Source organism: Panthera onca, chromosome B1 (genome assembly GCF_046562875.1).
Source record: "Panthera onca isolate mPanOnc1 chromosome B1, mPanOnc1 haplotype 2, whole genome shotgun sequence".
NCBI lineage: Eukaryota > Metazoa > Chordata > Mammalia > Carnivora > Felidae > Panthera > Panthera onca.
The window spans coordinates 164,207,743-164,231,698 of record NC_138342.1 but is presented as its reverse complement, the minus strand read 5'-3'; the positions used below and the strand labels follow the sequence as shown (position 1 = coordinate 164,231,698).

Below are 23,956 nucleotides of genomic sequence, written 5' to 3'. Positions count from 1 at the left end.
TCCCAGCCAAACCCTGTTTGATCCTTCCACTATTCACGCTATGGTATGGTTTCTAGATCATTTCACCATCTTGCTATTTCTTTGGATATGCTCTAGTTTTCCAACATGCTCCTAAAATCATGACATCCAAAACTGGACTGTACATGTGATCTAAATTAAAATTACATCAGATAATAACAATTGTCAGAGACATTGCAATATCTAAGAACACTTAAGAGTCAGGAATGTGTTTCTAAAACAAGACTTCTTTAAAAATGAGGATTTAAGAAGGGGGGGAGGGGACACCTGGGTGGCTCAGTCGGTTAACCAGCTGACTTCGGCTCAGGTCATGATTTTGCGGTCTGTGAGTTCAAGCCCTGCATCGGGCTCTGTGCTGACAGCTCACAGCCTGGAGCCTGTTTCAGATTCTGTGTCTCCCTCTCTCTGACCCTCCCCTGTTCATGCTCTGTCTCTCTGTCTCAAAAATAAACGTTAAAAAAAAAATGTTTAAAAAGAAAGGGGGGAGGTAACACATTTCCTCCCAAGAGTGTTTTTATTTTGAAAAATAAATAAAACACCTCACCAGATTTTATCAATCAGACATAACGTGAACTAAGCAGTAGGAAAGAAGACTTGTAAGTGTGACAAATTGCTATAGCAAAATTATGTGCAATTCTAGCGCTGGAACTCTTCCATCATATTCTAGTACTAAACAAATAATGCAGCCAGAGAGAAAAGACATTAAAATCAGGGTATGTCCATTTACTTTTAACAAATCCTTCAAAAATGACAAGCTCTGAAGTCCCAGACTTCCAAACTAGGAACTTTACTGTTATCCCAAAGTCCTCTGTGTTTTCAACGAGATTAAACAACTTTTCTCACTTCCTGTCTCGTAACAGATTACAAAATATTGCTATGGAGGGATGAAGCAAATGCTGGGTTTCACCAATGGGACTGTTAATCTTAGAATGGGGTAAAATATCATATGTGGAAATCATAATAAGGCTCAATTAGAGTAGTTTAAGGTCATAACTACTGGGTTCTTCTACTTTTAGTTACTCCACATACTGGGGTTTATAATTCTCAGGTTTTCACTGTGGGAAAGAACTGGTATGCCACATGAGAACTGGAAACCCAGAATAGTACTACCAGAAAGTATTTGTGGGAAAAAAATTATAAAATATATTTTCATTTTCCAGACATGTGATACAGATATGACTGGAAATGAAAGGACTCTTTGACTTATTTTTTAATTTCACCATAATATCTGAGTCATCATTCTCTTCTTCTTCTCTTATTCCACAATTTCTGTATTCATATGACCAATTCCAGACCACACATGACACAGAAATTAAACCAAAGGGCCCTTGCTTCTCACTTATTGTATGACGACAATAATAAGAGGCAAATGACCGGGGAGCCTGAGTAGTTCAGTCAGTGAAGTGTCCGACTTCAGCTCAGGTCATGATCTCATGGTTTGTGAGTGTGAGCCCCACGTTGGCTGTGCTGACAGCTCAGAGCCTGGAGCCTGCTTCAGATTCTGCGTCTCCCTCTCTCTCTCTCTCTGCCCCTCCCCCACTCGTGCTCTGTCTCTCTCTTAAAAATAAATAAACATTACAAAAATAAAATAAAATAAAATAAAATAAAATAAAATAAAATAAAATAAAAGGCAAGTGACCATAAGAGGTAGAATTTGAGCAATTCTTTTAGAGGGAGGATCCCATATTTGAATCCAGGGTCTGGGAAGCCTAAAATCCTGAGCTAATAATAGTGCTGACATCTTGATATAACTTACTTTCACTTCCCCTGTACCCTGCTCCCCAAGATCTTCAAATCTACTCCTGAAAGAAAAACTCAAAGTGAAAACTGTGTCTTGTAAAATGTGTCACTTAAATTCTTACAGGAACAGAAGATTTTCCAATCTTAGTTTGCAATGAAAGCTCATCACTAGTACTCAGACGCTTTGGATAAGCACTCCAAACCCAAGATGAAGTTTGGCTTCACAAATTACTCTTGCCAAAGAGAGTGAAACAAGCATTACTTAGTTTTTTCTAACACTTGAAAATATACGTGTCTTTACACACTCATTACTTTTTGATGCAACTCATAGCAATGTACTTAACAATGGCTAGCATCAAGTCCACTAAAAAAAAGAAAAAAAAAAACCCAAACTAAATTCCTCTGATTTATGAATAAAAAGTGGGGCGATTCCAATCTCCAGAACTAAAATGACTGTATATAATCATACCAAGTAGAGTGGCTTCCTCATGCAACAGGTTCAGAAGTATTCAATGTACCATTTCAGGTGCAGCCAGTTCCATAAACAGAAACAAGGATCTTATCAGATGGGAGAGGAAGTGAGCAAAGTCAGTTTTGATTTTTTAAAAAGTTCCTTAATTGAAGCTGAATACAATGGAAACAGAACTATACAGACACTTTATAATTTACACGCATGAGCCTTCTCACATCCACGCACCTGAAACGTGTCCACTACTCGGTGAAGGAACTCAATGACAAACAGCGGTGGGACCTCTGTCTGGATCACAGCCACAAAAAAGATCTTGTGACGGTAAACACTTAAGAGATAGTGGTGAGGAGTCGGAATAACTGGAGGTACATTTTCTGCCTCGGTAGCTCTCTCTTGTGCCTCAAAAAAGTAATCACAGACAGAACGGCTGACCACACTTTTCCAATGTTTTTCCAGGAAAATATCTCCAGAGGAGTTGATCAAGAAAAGGCTATGAATCATGATGGAGACTGTCAGTGAGAGAGAGAAGTCTTTTTCAGTCTGAAAGCCTCAGGACTGCCAATTTTCAACCCTAAAAATAAAAGAAGCTATGGTCAGTTCCACTCAACCAAAACACCTACCTATCTTTCACGAGTAGACTCATGTCTTCCTCTTCTTTAAGAGCCTGAAGTATTGCTCCCTACAATTCCTAAGGATAATTCATCAGCCATCTTGTTTGCCAATTATATACTGCCTGGTTATCTTTACTATTGCCTTAATTACTACCACTTAAAACTCAATTTAATTTTTGGATGTCTGATATATCAACTGGTCTGGAAGCTCCTTGACAAAGAAGACCATGCCATGGGGCGCCTGAGAGGCTCAGTCGGTTGAGCATTCAACTTTGGTTCAGGTCATGATCTCCTGGTCTATCGGTTGGAGCCCCGGATCAGGCTCTGTGCTGACAGCTCAGAGCCTGGAGCCTGCTTCGGATTCTGTGCCTCCCTCTCTCTGTCCTTCCCATGCTTATTCTCTGTCGGTCTCTGTCTCAAAAATAAACATTAAAAAAAAAGACCATGCCTCATGTTTTTTGTTGCCTCATTGCAGTGCTCCCTGCACAGAAGAGAGTTTCAAAGAATATTGAGTTTTATGTATTCAGCCACATGAAATGAGAAATGCTTATGGTTGCACAGTCTTATATGGCAGCCATCAGCTAAATGCAGCCAGTGAGCACTTGAAATGTACCTGGTCTGAACTGAAATGTGAGGTAAGTATAAGTTCCCACCAGATTTTGAAGGTCTTGTATTTAAAAAGGAATTTTAGATACCAATAACTTAATATTGATTCGTGAATTAATATTCAGTTAATATTGATATTCTGATATGTCAGGTTAAGTAAAATATATTAAAATTAACCTAATCTTTTTTAAAAACGTGGTTAGCAGAAAAGGTAAAATTACGTATCTGGTTCGCTTTATAGATCTATTGGACAGCGCTGGTCCATAGGTGGAAAGCTATCATTGTGATCTTTATTCATGGAGTCAGACCGCATTCTTAGAGTACTTGTTATGCACAAGGCTCTGCACTGGATGCCTTAAAGAAATCTGAGGGATACCCCAGGTCGCTCAGGCGGCAGCATCTCTACGGTGCAGTCCCCAGGAAGAGACAGCCGGCTGTACCCCAGCTGTGGCCATTCCTCAAGCTGGCTGCGAACTGGACCAGGTGGTCAAACCGCAAAGGCCTGTTGTACCAAGGGCCCCAGGGCGAGCTTAATCCCTCTGCCCGGGGACGAGACAGCAGGAGGGAGGGGAGGAGGGGAGTAACCAGGCTGGGGAGGAGGAGAGGCGGCTGCTAAACAGGGTTATTTTTGGTCTCAGCCCAGCTGCCTGCGAGCAAAGGATGATGGAGGCCCTTTAGGGTGGGGGTGATCAGGAGGTGGATTTAAGGTGTGCGCACATTCAGGCGGTGAAAAAGGTCGCCAGACAGCACACGTGCGTTGCCATGGCAACAGTGTCCCCTCCTCCTTCAGCCACCTGGTCGGAGCGGGCCACCTTCCCAGCCCGGTAGTTGGTCCCTCACCTCTCTCCCCGCCATATCCCGTAGCTCTGAGGGTCAATCCCGCCGCATCTCATAACTCTGACCCTGCCACCCGCGCCCCGCTGGGACCCCTGCGTGCCCCCGCCCGCACCCTCGTGTGCCCCAGCCTCCAGCCCCCGCCCCGGCCCGGTGCGTGCCCGCGCTGCCCCTAACCCCACCCGGGTCTTCAGCCCTTCTCACCCAGCCTCTCTCTTCGCAGCGCCCACAGTTCCGACGCTCGGGCAAGCCCCACCCCCGACCGCCCCCCACACTCGCGCCGACGGCCGCTCATCTGCTGATTGGCTGGCCGACGGTCCTCACGGACCTAAGAGCCGCTGATTGGACGTCAGTGAACCGCTCCTCCCCTCTGATTGATCGCTGTCCGCGGGTCACATTCTTCTTGGCTTCGAGCTCCCAGTTGGCCCGTGTTGAGGCTTCGGCAACCTCCGGTTGGTGCAGCTCTGTGGCTCCGAGCCCTGATTGGCTGTCGAGATCTGTCTGAGGGCCGCCTGGACCTTAGTCAACCAGTCACAAAGGGGCAGCTGCTGCTGCCACCTTCGTAAACGTGGAAGGCACCTCGAGGGGGATGCTAAAAAGTGTGACTTCCAGGGCATGAGTTGTGAAATAGCATCATGAATAATAAGCCATGGGTAGTAACAACTATTTAAAAAGAGCCACGATGTCTTTTCATTTATGTACATTGGGTAAAGATGATTGGCTGTATATAGCATCAAGAGCTCTGGACCTGGATACAGGAGGCCTCTTCCAGCCCCAGCTAGACAACTTAACATTGGACAAGGCACTTAACCTTTCAGAATCTCAGTTCCCAGATCTGAAAATGAGAGAGTTGGGCAGGTCTCTCTGTAAATTGCATTGGAGTTCCAATGACTTTGATAATACATTTTAAGTGATTTAAATCATTGTGATCCAGAGAGCCATGAAGTAGAAGTCAGAAAACAAGGCTTCACCTTCAGTTAAACTAAAAATTAGTTATCAAATGAGATGACATATGGCAAGGTGCCTGGCACATAGTATGTGTTCAATAAAACAGCAACTGGTGTTAATGGTAATAATGTTGATCTAGACCACAAGGCTGCCACCCTGCTTGGGCTTTAGTTTTCACTTTGGTGAAAGGAAGCATGAGTGGCAGCTCCTCCGTAAAGAAGACCATGATAAATGTATATTGAAGGTGGTAGGGATTGTTCTCTTACATACTTGCTAAGGAGAGATAGTTGACTAATTTTTTAAGTAAAAGAGAAAATCCAAAATCAAAATGGCTGGATGATGTGGCATCACATGAGTTCTGGTGACAGACTGCCTGGGTTTTAATCCTGATCCAATACTTGCCAGCTCTGTTACGTTGAGAAAGTACCTTTACTTCTGTAAATTTCAAGTTCCTACCTTCTCAAATAAGGGCACTAGTAGTGCCTACTTTGCAGAGTTGTGAGGACTGAGTTAGAAAAGTGTTAGCAATGGTTATTACCTAAGAAGCAGCACAAGAAGCTATTGCATATGGTTACTAAGCAAGTGTGTCAAAGATGCAGAAATACAATCACTGCTGTGGGCCTTTCTCATTCATTGCAGTAATGTTTACTGAGAGCCTCCCACGTATCAAACCCTGTGCTGGGTGCTGGGGATGCTGCAATGACTACCATCACAGGCATAGTGTCTGTTGTCACAGAGACTAGCTGAGAAGACAAGTGAGAAGCAAGTAATTACAAAGCAGAGTGATGGGCAAGGAGCACATGGTGGCAGGAAGAGGATTGTTGGCGGAGGGGGCTGACCTAGAATCAGGGAAGTCCTTCCAAACTGACACCTGAAAGATGAACATATATTCCTCAAATAAAAGGGTGGATGGACAGAGAGAAGATTACATGTGGAAAGCTCTAGAGATGAGAGAACTAAGTACAGCTGAACTAGAATTGGACAAAGAGTGAAGGGAGATGAGATTAGGAAGATACAGAGAGCCAAGTGGTTGTGAGCTTAATAATTGTCTGCATGTTTTGTTTATAAAATAATATATAATAATATTTAATGTAATTATAAATACATATATATATATATATATGTCCAGAACTGTGTGCCATGCACTACCCATTCATTCTATAGATATCTAGTGGGCTCTACTATGTACTAGCACCGTTCCAGTGTTTGGATACATAACACCAGTGAATATAAAACAAAGATCCTTGCTCCAGTGGAGCTTACATTCTAGTAGGAGAAGACAAATAATAATCAATAAACATAATAAGTAAAGTGTATAGTATGTCAGAGGGTGGTAAGTATAATGGAAAAAAATAGAAGGGAGATCAGGAGTGCCTTAGGACTTCAGGAAAAGTTAAGGTTTTTAAAAGGGTAGTGAGAGTACATCTCATTGAGAAGAGACATTTGAGCAAAGACTTAAAGGAGGAGATGAGTTAGCCGTAGGGATATCTGGGGGAAGAGCACTCCAGTAAAGAGAATAGGCAGTGCCAAATTCTTATGACCAGAGCATCCTGGAGGAGTCCCAGGAAAAGTAAGGATGGCACTGTAGCTGGAGTAGAATGAACAAGGAGTAAAGTAGGAGATGAGGTTACAAAGTGGAGGGTGAAGACTTCACTACATAGGATCTTATAAAGATTTTGGCGTGTAGTAGTTGTGGAATGAGAAGCCAATGGAAGGTTTGAGAAAGGAGTGACCGGGTCTGATTTTCCAATCTGCTGGGTGGAGAAGAGACTGTGGACAGACAGAGTGGAAGGAGACCAGTCAGGAGGCCACTGTAGTAATCCAGGTAAGAGACGGTGGGGGGCTTGGGCCAGGGTGCAGCCACGGACATTGTAAGGAGTCAGTTTCTGCCTGCAGCTTGAAGGAGCCAGCTGGATTTCCAGATGGATGGGATGTGAGAAGTGAGAACAAGAGAAAAGTGAGGAGCTACTGAGCCTGAGTATCTGGAAGGACGGTTCCATCACCTGAGATTAAAAGGAGGGGGAGGGGCTCCCGGGTGGCTCAGTCGATTAAGCATCGATTAAGCATCGGACTTCGGCTCAGGTCATGATCTCACGGTTCATTGGTTCGAGAGTCCTGCATCAGGCTCTGTGCTGACAGCTCAGAGCCTGGAGCCTGCTTCAGATTCTGTGTCTCCCTGTCTCTCTGCCCCACTCATGCTCTGTCTCTGTCTCTCTCAAGAATAAATAAACGTTTAAAAATAATAAATAGATAAATAAAACATTAAAATTTTTTTTAAAATTTTTTTTTCCATTTATTTATTTTTTTGAGAGACAGAGCACAAGTTGGGGAGGGGCAGAGAGAGAAGGAGACACAGAATCCGAAGCAGGCTCCAGGCTCTGAGCTGTCAGCACAGAACCCGATGCGGGGCTCGAACCCACAAACCGTGAGATCATGACCTGAACCGAAGTCAGACGCCCAACTGACTGGGCCACCCAGGCGCCCCAAAACATTAAAAATTTTTAAACAGACTTTGGGCACAGAAGGTTTGAATGAAAAAAATTCAGAGTTCAGCCTTGGACATAGTAAGTTTAATGTATCTATTAGCCATCAAGTGGTGATGTTGAGAAGCTGCTGGATATATATGAATCTAGGGTTCAGGAGAGAGGTCTGAGCTAGAGATGTACCATTGGGAGTTATCAGGATATGGATATTAAAGCTAAGAGTCCAGTTGAGATGACTAAGGAAATGAGTATGGAGAAGAGGATCAGAGTCCGGGGGCACTCTGAATCTAAGGGTTCACATAGGAGAGGAAGATCCAGATTCATTTAGTCTTCCCAACTACTCTAAAATGAATTATTGTCATGATCCCCTTTTTATAGATGAGAAAACTGCAGTGGGTGCATAAGTAATCTGCCAGAGGTCAAGTAAATAGGTAAGTAGCCAAGCTGGAGTTCAAGCACACAGGAAGATCTAAGCAGTCTGGCCCAGACTGCACACCTTTGGCCTCTCTCATAAGCCTGGGGCCGCAGTGAAGAAATGTTAAGCAGGAAAGGGAAGTGCTTTCACATGGACATTTCAGAGAGACAAGGGATGTGGGATGGGTTAGAGAAGGCCCAGCTTGAGGGTAGGGAGATCATTTAGGCTACTGCAGCAATCCACGTGACAGATGCTAGTGACTTCAGCCAGCATGGGGGACTGGAGGGCACTGGACAAATTCTAGAGGTGTTTTTGAGGTAGAATGATGGGGGGTTAATTAGAAATTGAGTAGTAAGGAGGAATGGGGCATCAAGGATCATTCACAGATTTCTGATTTGGGTAGCCGTATGGATGCAAGTGTCATTTGTTGAGATGGGGATCATTGGAAGAGAGCCACGTTGACTGGAGGGACAGGAGGCATGAATGCATCCATAGCCATGCCAAGGGTCATGTCCAAAGTCAACACCCAAGTATTTTTTTTAGTTTAATCAAACATCATAGATTGGGGAGCTCATATAGTACCATGTCATGATATTAAGAGGGACCACAGGAAACCATTGACAAATAGCAAGTCTATTTTATGCATAAAAATCTCTGGGAAAAGATTTTCTAAACCTGCCACTGACGTACTATCACAGTGTTTAACAGCTCTCACTACTGAGTTGTTTGTCTACTGTGAGAAGGCAATCTCAGCTCTTAGCTAATAATATTATTACTAATATTTTGGTCTGAGACAAGAGAGGCTTTGCTTACTGAGAAGACATTTTTAAGGACTCAGTAGTGGGGCCCCAAAACCCCTCTCTGGCTTTGACACATCTCAGTGAGCAAAGCCTCTCTTGTCTCAGATCAAAGCCAGAGAGGGGTTTTGGGGCCCCACTACTGAGCCCTAAAAATGTCATCTCGCTGAGCAAGGCCTCTCTTGTCTCAGACCTCATTCCTGGCCATGCACTGAAGAAACAGAATGCCTTCCCTCAATGTCTGTATTTTCACTGATCCCTCTACTTGGCATGTATTTGTCTCTTACTCACCCTATTTGTGGAAATTCTTTCCAGCCCTCAAGGCCCAGCCATATGTTTTCTCCTCCACAAAATCTGTCCTAAGCTGGATGCCCCCACATTGGAAGTAATTTCTCCCTCTTCTGTGATTAAGTAGCATTTCACAGCTCCTTCATATAACCTACAGTGCTTTTGACACTGTGCCACACCTTTGGGTATGCAATCTGATCACCACAACTGGATTGTAAATCAGTTGAGAACCACAGTGTGCATATCTCAATGCCTAATATACATTCATTCATCTATTAAACTAATATTTATGGAGTGCCTACTGCCGCCTGGACACTGAGGGTACAAAGACAATTAAAGCATTCCTTCAAGTTTACAATCTAATGTGGAGAAAAAGACTCTAAAGAAAGGACCCGGTGTCTTTAAAAACTCAAAAGCAGCTCCTTCAAGGCTGGTCATGGAAGGAGCCTGTCCTTCCAGAGAGGAGAGCCTAAACCTAACATCCCTACCCTCCAACAAGAGACCCATCTTCCTCTTAGGGACCTCCTGCTACTCCCCACCATGCTGGACTTGGGAGATTAGTATTCCTTTAACTCTTCAACACCAATACAGACACACTAGTTTTTAATTTCCCACAGCAGAGCAAGGACCAGGGTGGATGCTTATACAAAGCTTGTCTAAAGACTTGGGGATCATAAAGGGGAAATGAACAGAAAGAGGAACATACACCCGACAATGTAGATCACAAGAGGTGATGTGATCAGGATATGCTGGGATGCACACCTGCTTCCAGGTGGCAGAAGTGCTCTCTAACCTTCCTACTCAGGAACCCCAGCAAAGCCAGCTCAAGTTCCTGAAATCCAAACCCTGCCTGACAAGAAGACAGCAGCGTCCCTCTCACTGCAGCCTCAGGCTGGCCTCCTGGTTCTAGTCTCCTGAGGAAAGTAGTCATGGAATCAAATGGCTCCTTCCCTAGACGCTATCCCCAGAAATACCCAACTGTGGATATCCCTGGACTTTATAACAGGTCCACCTAGGGCACAGCACTATTCTGTGTCTTCTTGCTAGATGTTCCTTCATTCTCTCTCTACACTCCTTGCATAGATTACCTCATGAGTGTAAGTACTCTTTTCATTATTGAATTTTGATTTAATATCTCCAACCTCAACCTCTTCATAAACCTCCAGATCTACATATCCAATTACCCACTTGGCATCTCCACTTACGTGCCTCACAGACATCTTAACGGGGCAAAAAGGAACTCTTGAATTTTCTTCCCAGATCTGTTCCTTCTTCCAGCCCTGCACCACCTCCAGTTTTCCCCATCTTGGTAAACAACATCATCATCCATTCAACTACTCAGACCAATACCCACGAATCATCCTGAGGTCCTCCATTACCCTTGTGCCCACATCTAATCTAGAAACAAACCCTGATGTTTCCATCGCCAAAGTATATCAGGAATCCATCCTCTCTTCAACTCCACTGTCACAACCCCCATGCAGGCCACCATCGCCTCTTGCCTGAAACACCTACAGACTGGTCTCCCCATTGCACTCTAACCCCTTTCAATTCATTTTCTGTACAGCAGCAAAAGTGAGTTTAAAAGAGCATAAATTTAAATGCCTTTACCACCTTGCTATAGACTGTGCCCCTCAAAATTCATATGTTAAATCCTAAAGTCCAATAGGATGGTATTTGGAAGTGGGGCCTGTGGGGTGTGATTAGTTCATGAGAGTGAAGTCCTCATTAGTGCTCATGAATCCGTCTCTTATAGGAGACCTCAAGGAAGAACCTTGCACTTACCACCATGTAGGGACACAGAGAAAAGATGGCTGTCTATGAAACACGAAGCACGTCCTCACCAGACACCAAATCTGCTGGTGCCTTGACCCTGCACTTCTCCACCTCCAGAATTGTGAGAAATAACAGTTTGTGGGGCGCCTGAGTGGCTCAGTTGGTTAAGCATCCGACTTCAGGTCAGGTCATGATCTCGCAGTTTGTGAGTTCAAGCCCTGTGTCAGGTTCTATGCTGACAGCTTGCTCAGAGCCTGGAGGCTGCTTCAGATTCTGTCTCCCTTTCTCTCTGCCCCTCCCCCACTCACACTCTGTCTCTGTCTCTCTCAAAAATAAACATTAAAAAAATTAAAAAAAAAAAAGAAATAACAGTTTGTTGTTTAAGCCACCCAGTCTATGTACTTGTGTTGCAGCAGTTTGAACAGACTAAGGCACATCTATCTATCTCCTCCCCTCTCTCCAATGGAGTCTCTTGTCCCTCCTCCAACCCACTCTCCCCACTCCCCATTTCTAGGCCCTGGAATATGTTGTTCTCTCTGCTTGAAAGGTTTTCCCCCTGGTCTTCATATAGCTAGCCCCTTTTCTTTACCTTTAGGCAGTGGAGGAAGAAATTGTTTCATTATATGACTAGGGGAATGAATTATCATTGTGTTATATGTCCTGTGATGGTGTATATACAGACTATTATGTAAGCAACTAGTAAGTGTTAAAAAAAAAAAAAGCTCATTCAATAAAACTGAATTACTAGCCTACTCTGTTCTTATCCTAAATTGGAGCCATCAGGGATTACATTCAGGGGCATGTAACAGAAAACCTAAACTTAAATAATACTGGCTCCAACAAGATAGGGGTTTATTTTTGTCACATTATGAGAAGTCGAGAGGCAAGAAACCCAGGGCTGGAACATCAGCTTCGCTTCAAGGATTCAGGCTTCTCTTAGGTTGGCATTCCACCTTTCCTAGGGTGGAACTTGCACCTTCGTGCTCACAACATTGCCGTCGTGGCTCCAGGCCTCAAGCTGTATTCCACACACACAAAAAAGGAGGAAAGACAAAAAGCAAATGAACATGAGCCAAAGGGGAGTCAGTTCTCTTTGATGAGCTTTTCATGAGGTCCCACTTTTGCTCTGTTGTTGAATATTGAGCTAAAAGAGGTCCTGGGAATATTTTTAGCTGGGCACAATACTACCCCCACCTCCCAAACAGGACTCTGTTAATAAGGAAGACAGGAGAATGGAAAACTGGATAGACAACTAACAGGCTGTCCACAGCCAGTGGGAGTGAATAGAGCAGTCCATGAATAGATTGGATATTTTATTTTATCAAGTTTATTTATTTTGAGAAAGAGAGAGCAGGGGAGGGGCAGAGAGGGAGGAAGAGAGAAAGAAATCCCAAGTAGGCACCGCACCAACAGTGCAGAGCCTGACGCAGGGCTCAAACGGTGAAATTGTGACCTGAGCCGAAATCCAGAGTCAGACGCCCAACTGAGTGAGACACCCAGGTGCCCCTAGCTTGGATGTTTTAAATAAAGTCTAGAATTGAAAGACTTAGGGAAGACTGCCTGGAAAACAGAGAAGTTCCACAAGATAACTTTTATGTAATTTCCACAAGATAAATTAAGAAAAAACAATAAAAACATGTCCATAGAACAAGAATGTCTGGTAAGTGATGGCCAGGAAAAGGGTAATGTGGTCAGCTCTGGTCTGAAAGGGCTGTAGGATGGCAACTGGTCTCAGGGTCCTAAATAGCCACAAACTGACCATGTGATCTGGGGCAGGTTAGCTAGATAAATTCTTTGGATCAAAATGTTATCTGTGAAATGAGAGGATTGGATCAAACTATCTCTGAGATCTTTCCCAACTCTAAATTTCTGTTAACAATGATCTTTCTTTCTCTTTCTTTCTTTCTTTTCTAGCAGTGAAATATTTTAGACAAATGAAAGCTTATATAGAAAACAGATAAAGCAGAATGATATAGGGATCAGAATCCTGAAGTTCTGTCTACTTGGTTTCAGTCTTTACCCCCATGGTGACCCTTGAGCTCTATAGAGCGTACCTCTTTATATTTTCATGTGTAACTGTAATAAAATAAAACGATGTTTTTACTGGTATAAGTCAGGCTACAGATACAGCGGTATTCTTTTCAGAGAGGGAAAGTTGGTTTTATTTGTTAAAAACAATCTTAAACACTTAAAAAAAAAAGTCAAGTTAAATCATTAGCGTTTCAAATTGTGATACTCTGTTGTGACTCTCAGGTGAAAATCACTGGGGAAATATTAATCAAATCTCATATGAAAATTGACAATCTCCTCCAAAATGTGTTCAGTAACATTGGGAAAGAAAGAAGCTTGGATTATAAAGAAAAGTTTTCAGAGTAACATACTTATTATTTTCTAGGTAGTTATTTAGATAAAAATTATTCTCAGAGGAAAAAAAAACAAACCTTCACTTTGCAAATACTTGTTTCCTGTGTGCCAGACTTGGCTGCTTCCTGTTTACCAAAAGTAATTGTTGGTAATTCAAAGCAAAGACCAGAAAAAAGTACCTCTTGTCAGTCACCTGCTGAACTTCCTTCCCTTTCACTTGTTACACTTTTAACATTCCCAAAGTTTTTTAAAAACCCTTTTAAAACTTTAATTTATTCGAAAAAGTAATACTGGAAAGACTCAATGGATTCTGAAATAGTTATCTTCAAGTTTCTTCCTCTAGTATCTACACTCTTGAGGATAAGATTTTATGACTACTGTTTATTTTTCTGACCCATACAGAAACCTAAGCTTACCTTTATCTCCAAAATAGTCCATTATACCCAGTTTTCCTCTCTTTCTCCCCACCATAAGCTTCTGCATTTTTCTCTCCACTGCTTTCCTTCCTCCTTCTTGATCCTGCTTTTTCTCTCACTAAACGTAACCTCTTTAATTTCCAGATAGGTCTGGAAAACACCATCTGTTCCAAGGATCCCTGGTGCAGATTATACGTTCAGGGGCACTATTCCTTGAACCCAAAATCCCAGACACATGGCCAGCCAGACTTTTTCTCATTTTTTAGTTTAATTTTTGCAAATCTCCTCCCCAGACAAAATAAAGTAAATCGTATTCAGGTATTCATTAAAAGCAATGCAAAACTCAAAAAGTATACATTTTAATGATACATTTCAATTAGATGCTTGAGAAAAATACAGGTTATTGTTTACATATTTGTGTCGCCTTGTCCTCAGCCAGAAGGTGCCTAGCTGTCTGAGTCCGACATCCCTCAGACCGAAGCCTCAGTCTAATGAACCAACTAGTCTTTATTCTAGCGAACGGGCCGAATTTCTAAACGAGCGTGGCAGAGCGTTTGCGCCAACAACGGGGGAAACTCGGTAATAAGCTCCTCGTTACAGAAGGTGGTGCTATTGGGTCTGAGGGGCGCAGGGGCTGGCCGGGGAACTCCCAGAGCAGAGTTGCAAAAAGAAACCCGGGATTTCTAAAGCTAGTCCCCCTGCTTGGAATACTCGAGAGTGAGACTTCTAGGGACTCAAAGAGTTGGAGGTAAAGGCAGAAATGCTCCGGCAGGAGGGAATCCGGGAGGAAACAGACTAAGGGTGACGCCAGAGCTAAGGGTGGCGTCTCGGGGCTGGGCTCTAGCGTCCAGGGGCGCCTTCTGGGGACGGGGTGCAGCGCGCGGAGAAAAGTTGTCGGGGGGAGAGAAAGGGGGGCGATGAAAACCAAATGTCTTTCATCCCCTGGAGACAAAGAGGTGCCTTCTTCTGACAACAGCTGCCAGTGCCACACACACCATACGGCGGGGCCGGAGGGGGAGGGGAGCCGGCGAGGGGAGCGTCTGAGACGGGGACCGGCTCCGACTTTCAATAATGGGGTGGTTGTCATGGCGACGAGCCCTCCATCTAAAGGGGGTGGCTGAAAGGACCCATTGTTCTGGAGCGGGGCTGCCCGGGTTGCGCCTGTTTCTAAGAGACACCTTTGAACACCTCCCCGCGTTCCGGGGAGGGCTGCGGACGGGAGCCGGAGAGCGTCCCCGGGAGTTGCGCGCCAGGACCGCATACCACAGATGGCGACGCCACCGCGGCTCGGCGAGGGGAGCAAGCCGCCGCTTGCGCCCGGGCTCGCCGCCTCCCACGCAGGCATGCGCCAGGGACCAGCGTGGGACTCGCGCGCTTGCCGCCGCTCTGGCGCTCGGTTCGTCACGCCCCCGGCTCCCGCCGCGCGCGAGGCTGACCGATGGCGCGGGGGACGAACGGGCGACTCCGCGAACGCCTGCCCGGGGGTGGGGCCAGGGCGGCGCGGGAAAGCCCCACGGAGTAGCTTTCCCGTCGTGCTGGGAGAAAAACCAGATCACCGTGTCAAGATGAAGTTACAGGGCAGCATTGCAATTTCCCCATACGAGCAAACAGTTTGAAACAACCTGAAAGTGCGTCGCTGGGGGCCGGTTAAATAATGTGGGGCACGTCCCTCTGATGAAATATTAAGCTGTCATTAAAAAATACAAGGCAAAGGGGCTCCTGGGTGGCTCAGTGGGTTATGCCACCGACTTTGGCTGGGGTCTTGATCTCGCAGTTCACGAGTTGGAGCCCTGCGAGTTCCAGCGCTGCGTCAGGCTGTGTTGACAGCCCCGAACCTGGAACCTGCTTCGGATTCTGAGTCTCCCTCTCAGCCCCTCCTCTGCACGTGCTGTCTCTCTCTCCAAATTAAATAAACATCAAAAAGTTTTTTTAAAAAAATACAAGGCAACTCTGTATGTGGAGATACGGGAATTTTCTGGTATGGTCTAAGTAATCAAACAAGGTGCAGAACAGTGTGAGCAGCCTGTGTACGCGCATAGGCACGTAGACTGGTGTGTTTGCGTCTCTCTGAGCGGTTGCGTCTTAGTGGGCCGACTGTGGGACTAGAGTATGTAGTGGGGAGGTGAAGAAAACTCTCTTTAGAAAACCATATTGTCTTTTGTACTTTATGAATTTTATCCTATATACCACGTATTTATTACCTCTTTAAAAAACTTTTAAGAGTTCAAAAATTGTATTTGCTTGAACACAAATGAGATTTGGAACTCTCCATATGGCATCTAAACGCCTTTTTAAAAATGCTTTAATAAATATTAGTTTTAAAAGTATATATGTACAAGCAAATGCCATTAACTCACAGATATGTAAAGGTAGTCACAGTGGCCAGTCGCATATGGAAACATACATTGAGGGCCATCTGATGTTGGAGGATTCCACTGTATAATCCATCTATTATTATATCAAATTAACCACAGGGCTCCCAAATTAAATTAATGGCATTGCATTAGGGTGATATTCCTAACTACAAAATGATTTATAATTAGTGAACTGGACTACTGAACCCCGAAGACATTGATGAATTTTCTACACATAAAAATAAAAATTGTTGGGGCACCCGGGTGGCTCAGTGGGTTAAACATCCAACTCTTGATTTCAGCTCAGGTCATAATCTCACAATTTGTGACATCAAGCCCCTCATCAGGCTCTACGCTGACAGCGCAGAGGCTGCTTGAGAGTCCCTCTCTCCCTCTCTTTCTCTGTCCCTCCCCTGCTCATGCATGCTCTCTTTCTCTTTCTCTTAAAATAAAAAAAATTAAAAAATAAAAGCTTTAGTGACTCTGAAAAACAGGGAGAGGTTGTGTGAATTTCTAGGAGAAAGCACATAGGAAGGAAAAGAGCACTCTGCCATTCATGGGGACAGTTGCCACTGATCTTAAAGTAGAACTTTGAAGAAAATTGATTTGCAGGGCTATGAATCCCAGTTACCCCTTCCTCTCCATCGCTGTGCCTGTCACCTTCTAGCTCAGAGCAGTGGCAGTTTCTCCCTTGTTGCACAACCAGAAAGTCCTAGGTTTATGCCTATGGACAACACCTGCTTATAAGAGCCAAAAGCTGTAGGTGTATTTAGGCAGCAAGCCAGAGAACTTTTTGAGTTTGAAATTTTGTTTCTTTAAGCTGGGAAGAACTCTCTAGAAGCTCCTCCACCCAGCTAACAGCTGACTTGTGTTGGCTTGTTTAAAGCACTCATGAAATTGGCCATAGTACAGAACTCTTATGAAGCACTGGACTTACCAGTAGGAACAGAATACTTCCTATGTAATTATGGTAGAGCTCACTCTACTCAATATCACTTAGAGGCAGGCAAACACTAATTCCAGCTGATAAGAATTAAATTCTGACTATAGAATCTAGGCTCTGGATATATGGGTGTTCACTGTACATTTCCTTCAAATTTTCTGTTATGTTTGAAATATTTTCTAATAAATTTTCAGATAATTTTCTGACCTGAAAGCTCCATTTTCTCAACATTTCTGAAGAACAAAGCAAGACCAATATTTGGGAAAATACTAGAACTTTTCATTTAAAATCATATTTCCCACTCCATAAAACAAAAACAAAAAACACCCTAAGATCATAAGGATACCATGAATAATAACACAGAATGAGATTCAGAGTCTAAATAATTTCAATGGTTTTCTTAAGCTTGAAAACACTTTGGGGAAAATATTTGGAATTTCCTAATAAAATAATTCCCAGTATTCTTTAAAAAAAATTTTTTTTTAAATGTTTATATTTGAGACAGAGCAAGAGACAGAGTGGAGGCAGAGGAGGGGCAGAGAGAGAGGGAGACAGAATCTGAAGCAGGCTCTAGGCTCTGAGCTGTCATCACAGAGCCCGATGCAGGGCTCGAACCCACGAACTGTGGGATCATGACCTAAGCTGAAGTCAGACGCTGAAGTCAGACGCTGAGTGGCCAACTGAGCCGCTCAGGAGCCCCTAATTCCCAGTATTCTTACATTTTAGAGATGATAACACAAATTTTTTTTAATTTTTTTTAACGTTTATTTATTTTTGAGACAGAGAGAGACAGAGCATGAATGGGGGAGCGTCAGAGAGAGAGGGAGACACAGAATCCGAAACAGTCTCCAGGCTCTGAGCTGTCAGCACAGAGCCCGACACAGGGCTCCAACTCACATACTGCGAGATCATGACCTGAGCCGAAGTTGGAAGCTCAACCAACTGAGCCATCCAGGTGCCCCAAGATGATAACACAAATTGTGTGTGTGAATGGAATGTTCTTTTTTTCCCCTTTGTATTCAATTTTAAATTGCTATTACTTGTTTCTCACTCCCAGATTGCCCTCTTTGTAGGCTTCCATCTTCCAGAAGTTCCTAAAGGGCCTCAACCCAGTGTAGATGTCAGTCTCAAAGTTTTCTTCTTCCTTTTTAAGCACCCATGGGCATCTGTTCCCACAGATGCCAAACTACCCACCAACTAATATTCAATCTGTCCTTAGCCCTTTCAGCATACTATGAATAAATAGAAAAGAATCTGAACTATGAAGTGTACAACTAGTGAACATTTTATAGTCAATTAAACTTGATGAGTTTTCTTAGCTTACTATCTAATATTTTTGTATATTAAAATACAAATATAGCACCCTAACTCCAATCCCCCACTCCCTTGATTAAGTGCATAAGAGGTTAAGTACTTATTTTACCAAATTAGAAAAAAGGAAAAAAAATATGAAGAGAAAATGAAAAGAACAGTAATTATAGAAATTAATGAAGTTGAAAACTGATCAAGAAAAGAGAAAGTAAAAATGGAAAAGAAGTAAGAGATAATCATGGATATAGAAAAGATTTATTTTATTTTACTTTATTTTATTTTATTTTATTTTATTTTATTTTATTTTATTTTATTTTATGTTTATTTTTGAGAGAGAGAAAGAAAGGGAAAGGAGGGGAGGGGCAGAGAGAGAGGGAAAGAGAGAATCTAATTGAAAGCAGCCTTCACACTGTCAACATGGAGCCCGATGTGGGGCTTGATGCGAGGCTCAAACCCAGGAACTGTGAGATCATGACCGGAGCCAAAGTCGGAAGCCCAACCAACTGAGCCACCGAGGTGCCCCTAGAAGATATTTTTTTAAAAAGTTTTCTTCATAGGGGTGCCTGGACAGCTCAGTTGGGTAAGCATCTGACTTTTGATCTCAGCTCAGGTCTTGATTTCAGGGTCATTAGTTCAAGCCCTTAGCATGGGGCCTACTTTATTTATTAAAAAAATTTTTTTTTAATGGTTATTTATTTTTGAGAGAGAGAGATTGAGATAGAGAGACAGAGCATAAGTGGGGGAGGGGCAGAGAGAGAGGGAGGCACAGAATCCTAAGCAGGCTCCAGGCTCTGAGCTGTCAGCACAGAGCCCTTCATGGGGCTTGAACTCAGGAACCGTGAGATCATGACCTGAGCTGAAGACAGGTGCTCAACCGACTGAGCCACCCAGGCACCCTGCGTGGATTCTACTTAAAAAAAAACAAAAACAAAAACAAGTGTTCTTCATAAAATTATGAATTATGTGACAACATATTTGAAGCTTTAGATGAAATGTAAAATTTCCTGGTAGAATGTAAATGACAAAAAGTGACCCAAGAAAAGGTGGAAAATCTGAATGGCCCATTATCATAGAAGAAATGGAAAAATAATTAAACATTTTTCCATGAGAATAAGAGGATAACAAAAACTATTATTAATATCTTCAGAGAGATAAGAGGGATCTATGGAAATGAGAACAGAACAATATGAGGAAGGAGCAATAGAGAACAAAGACCAAGAAAGAACTCCTAGAAATTTGATATATGGCTATCTTAACTTGAAAATTCAAAAAAACATTCAGGAGAGTAAGTCTGGAAATCTCCCAGAAAGTATAGAAAAAAGACAGTAGAGAAAACAGAGGAAAGATATAAGAAAAACAGTAGACTAATGCAAAAAGTTTAATATCTTACTAAAAGGAATGCTATAGAGCATAGAGGAAATGGAAAGAAGGAAACTTTTTTTTTTTTTAATCTAGTAAACTTCCCCATACTGAAGGGCCTGAGTATCTAAACTGAAAAGACTCAGTGAGTACCTAGGTCAAAGAATGAAAACTACCCACAGTAGGAAGAAGAAATACCTAAAACCTACATGGATTTAAAGAAGAAGAAGGAGAAAGAGAATATGGAGGAAAAGGAGAAGAAGAAGAAAAGAAAAAGAAGAAGGTGGAGTTGAAAGAAGAGAGGTGATAGGCTATCTGGTGCATTTGACCAGGGGGAAATAAAGGAGAAGCACTACATAGTTCTATTGGAGAGTGAAAGAAGAATAATTTGAGTACAAGTAAACAAACACATGAAAAGTAATTAACTTCAGGAAAAACAGAATGCTGTATGAGAAAAGAAATGTCATCACAATATATTACTCAGCATATCAGTGATAAAGCATTAATATCCAGATATATAAAAAACTTCTGTGATTCAACAACAAAAGACTTAATTTCAAAATGGGCAAAAGACATGAATAGACATTTCTCCAAAGATGAGATACAAATGGCCAACAAGTACATGAAAGATGCTAAATGTTACGAATCATTTGGGAAATGCAAATTGAAACTACAGTGAGGTACCCCCTCACATCCCTTAAGCTGGCTAGTGTAAAAAATAACAGGGGTGCCTGGGTGGCTCAGTCAGTTGAGTGTCCAGCTTAACCTCAGGTCATGATCTCGAGGTTTGTGAGTTTGAGCCCCACATTGGGCTTGCTGCTATCAGCACAGAGTCTTCTTTAGATTCTCTCTCCCTCTCTCTCTCTCTCTCTCTCTCTCTCTCTCTCTCTCTGCCCATTCCCCACTCACATTTTCCCTGTATCAAAAATAAATGAACATTTAAAAACAGCAACAACAACAACATAAAATAACAAGTGTTGGTAAGGATATAGGGAAATTTGAACACTTTTGGACAATTGTTGGGAATGTAAAATGGTGTGGCCTCTATGGAAATCAGTATAGTAATTCATTAAAAAATTAAAAATATAGAAATATGATCAGGAATTTCACCTCTTGGTATATATTAAAAAGAATTGGAGGGGCACCTGGGTGGCTCAATCAGTTAAGCATCTGACTCTTGTTTTCAGCTCGGGTCATGATCTTGTGGTTTGTGGGTTCAAGCCCTGCATTGGGCTCTGCCCTGACAATGTGGAGCCTACTTGGGATTCTCACTCTCCCTCACTCTCTGCCCCATCCCCACTTGTGTCTCTCTCTCTGTCTCTCAAAATAAATAAATAAACTTAAAAAAGAAAAAAATAATTGGAACCAGGAACTTAAAGAGATATTTGCACACCCATGATCATAGCAGTGCTACTCACACAACAGCAAAATGGTGGAAGCAATCTAAGTGTCCACAAACAGATAAATGGATAAACAAAATGTAATATATACATATAATGGACTATTATTCAGCCTTAAAAAGGAAGGATTTTCTGACATATGTGACAACATGCGTAAACCTGGATGACATTATGCTAAGAGAAATAAATCAGTCACAGAAAGACAAATATGATATGATTCCACTTAAGCAGGTATCTAGAGTAGTCACATTCATAGAGGCAGAAAGTTGAATGGCAATTGCCAGGGGCTAGGGGGGAAATGAAGAGCTATTGCTTAATGGGTACAGAGTTTCAGTTTTGCAAGAGGAAAAGTTTTGGAGACTGATAACACAACAATGTGAATATACATAACACTATTGAACTGTACACTTAAGAACGGTTCAGACGGTAAATTTCATGTTATGTATATTTTACTACAATTAAAAAATGTTTAATTAATTCAAAATAGATCAAAGACCTTAATATAAGAGCTAAAACCATCAAACTCTTAGAAGGAAACAGGTGTAAATCTGCATGACCTTGGATTATACAATAGTTTCTTAGGTATGACACCTAAAGTACAAACAATCAAAGAAAAAAAAAATAGATAAATTGGACTTCATCCAAATTAAACAGACACTAGCAAGAAAGTGAAAAGACAACTGACAAAATGAGAGAAAATATTTCAAATCTTATATCAGATGAGGGTCTAGTATCTAGAATATACAAAGAGCACTCACAATTCAGTAAGAAAAAGATAACCAATTTTAAAATATGCAAAGGATTTGAATAGACATTTCTCCAAAGAAAATATACAAATGGCCAAGAAACAGTTGAGAAGATGTTCAAGATCTTTAGTCAACAGGGGAATGCCAATCAAAACCACAATGAGATACCATTTCATACTCACTAGGGAGGCTATAAAGAACAAGCAAAGAGACATCCAAAAAATAACAAGAGTTGCGACAAATGTGGAGAAATGAGAAGTTTCATATATTGATGGTGGTAATGTAAAATGATACGACTGCTGTGGGAAACAATTGGGTGCTTCCTCAATAAGTTAAAAATAGAATTATCCTGTGACCCAGCCATTTTACTCCTAGTTATATACTTGAGAGAATTGGAAACTTATGTTCACACAAAAAGTCGTAAATGAATGTTCATAGCAGCATTGTTCATAATTGCCATAAAGTGAGAATAACTCAAATGTCCCATCGACTGATGAACAGATACACAAAATGTAGTATATACACACAGTGACATAAAAAGATAAGTAATGATAGATGCTACAACAGGATGAACCCTGAAAGCATATGTTAAGTCAAAGAAGAACCCAGTGACAAAAATCACATATTATATAATTCAATTTATGTGAAGTATCCAGAATAGGTAAGGTAAATCATACAGACAGAAAGTAGATTAGCCTGGGATTTGGGGTAAAGGAGAGTGGGAATGAGGAGTGACAGCTAATGTGTATAGAGTTTCTTTTTGGGGTGGTGAAAAAGATTTAATATTAGATTGTGCTGATGCTTGCACAACTTTGTGAATATATTAATATCCATTGAACTGTATACTTTATATGAGTGAATTTTATATGTGAAGTAGATCTCAATAAAGCTATAAAAAAAAATCTCAAAAAAAAAGGAGCTATTATCTCTCCCCCCATCCTCCCTCTTTTCATTGTTATCATGATATTTGCATTTCTTTTCATCTTCCATGTTCTTGGATTACTTTCTGTATACATTATTTTCTCCAATACAGGGTGAGTGTCTTTTTGCCTTTCTACTCTCTCCCTTCAACCTCCATGTGTGAGAACTGGTCACTTGTTTCCTCCTCTCTTATCACTTGGGAGTGGCAGAAGGACAAGGAGACTGGAAAGAGGCAAGGGATAAAGCAAGAATACCAGGAAAAAAATCCACTGCAATAAGTAAGGTGAGAAATGACCTGGGTAGCCTCGGGAGAGATAGTGGAAGTAGATTCTTCATAAAATTGAAGGTGGGGCAACGAGATTTGCCAACAGATTGGTTATGAGGTGTGAGAGAAAGAGGAGTCAAGAATGACATTAAAGTTATTGGCCCAAGTACCGGGAAAGAATGAGATTACAACTCTTTACTAACATGAAGAGTCTAGAGAAGCAGGTTTGGGTTGAAATACCAAGAGGTCTCTTTAGACAGTTTGAGGTGTTTAAATCTAAGATGTCTCCAAGTAGAGCTGTTGGGTAGTGTGATATAATAAAGAATATCTCTAGTCTTGGGTGCCTGGGTCGCTCAGTGGGTTAAATATCTGACTTCGGCTCAGGTCATGATCTCACTGTTGGTGAGGTTGGTGAGGTTGGTGAGTTGGAGTCCCACTTGGGGTGAGCATGAGCCCTGCATCGGGTGAGCCCTGCTTCTCTCTCCCTCCCCGCTTCCTCTCTCTCTGCCCTTTCTCTCTGCCTCTCACTCACTTATGCCCTCTCTCTCTCTCTCTCTCTCTCTCAAGAAAAGAAAGAATTAATCTAGTGTTTGTCCCAGGTTCCTGACATGCAGCTTCAAATATCCTGAGAATTTTCTAAGTGATAGGAGTGTCTTGTTATGCTAATGAGGTGGTTCCTGGTGTGCCCCTAGGTAACTTCAGGATAGGGACTGATCACCAGAAAAAACAATCTTGTAATTAGAGGGTTGGAACTTTGAGCCAGCCTGACTTGAAGGAAGGAGAGGTAGACTGGAGATTGATTTTAGTCTACTGGCCAATGTGATTTAATCAATCATGCCTTCATAATAAATCCCTAATGAAAACTCTGGACACTAAGGCTTGGAGGAGTTTC

The 23,956-nt window shown here is 42.2% G+C and overlaps 1 protein-coding gene across 2 annotated transcripts in view; it reads right to left on the bottom strand.

Annotated features, from left to right (window-relative positions):
• AP3M2 (adaptor related protein complex 3 subunit mu 2) overlaps window positions 1-23,956 on the bottom strand; it is a 108,634-nt gene that overhangs the window by 18,889 nt on the left and 65,789 nt on the right. Inside the window, exons 1-2 of one of the 2 annotated variants that reach the window (XM_060653449.3) lie at window positions 4,483-4,598; window positions 2,456-2,798 (exon numbers count right to left, since the gene is read on the bottom strand). In XM_060653449.3, coding sequence (XP_060509432.1) covers window positions 2,456-2,728 — 273 coding nt within the window. In that variant the 5' untranslated portion in view covers window positions 2,729-2,798; window positions 4,483-4,598. Of the gene's footprint in view, window positions 1-2,455; window positions 2,799-4,482; window positions 4,599-23,956 lie in introns of those variants that run through there. The other variant, XM_060653450.3, reaches the window with a different exon arrangement.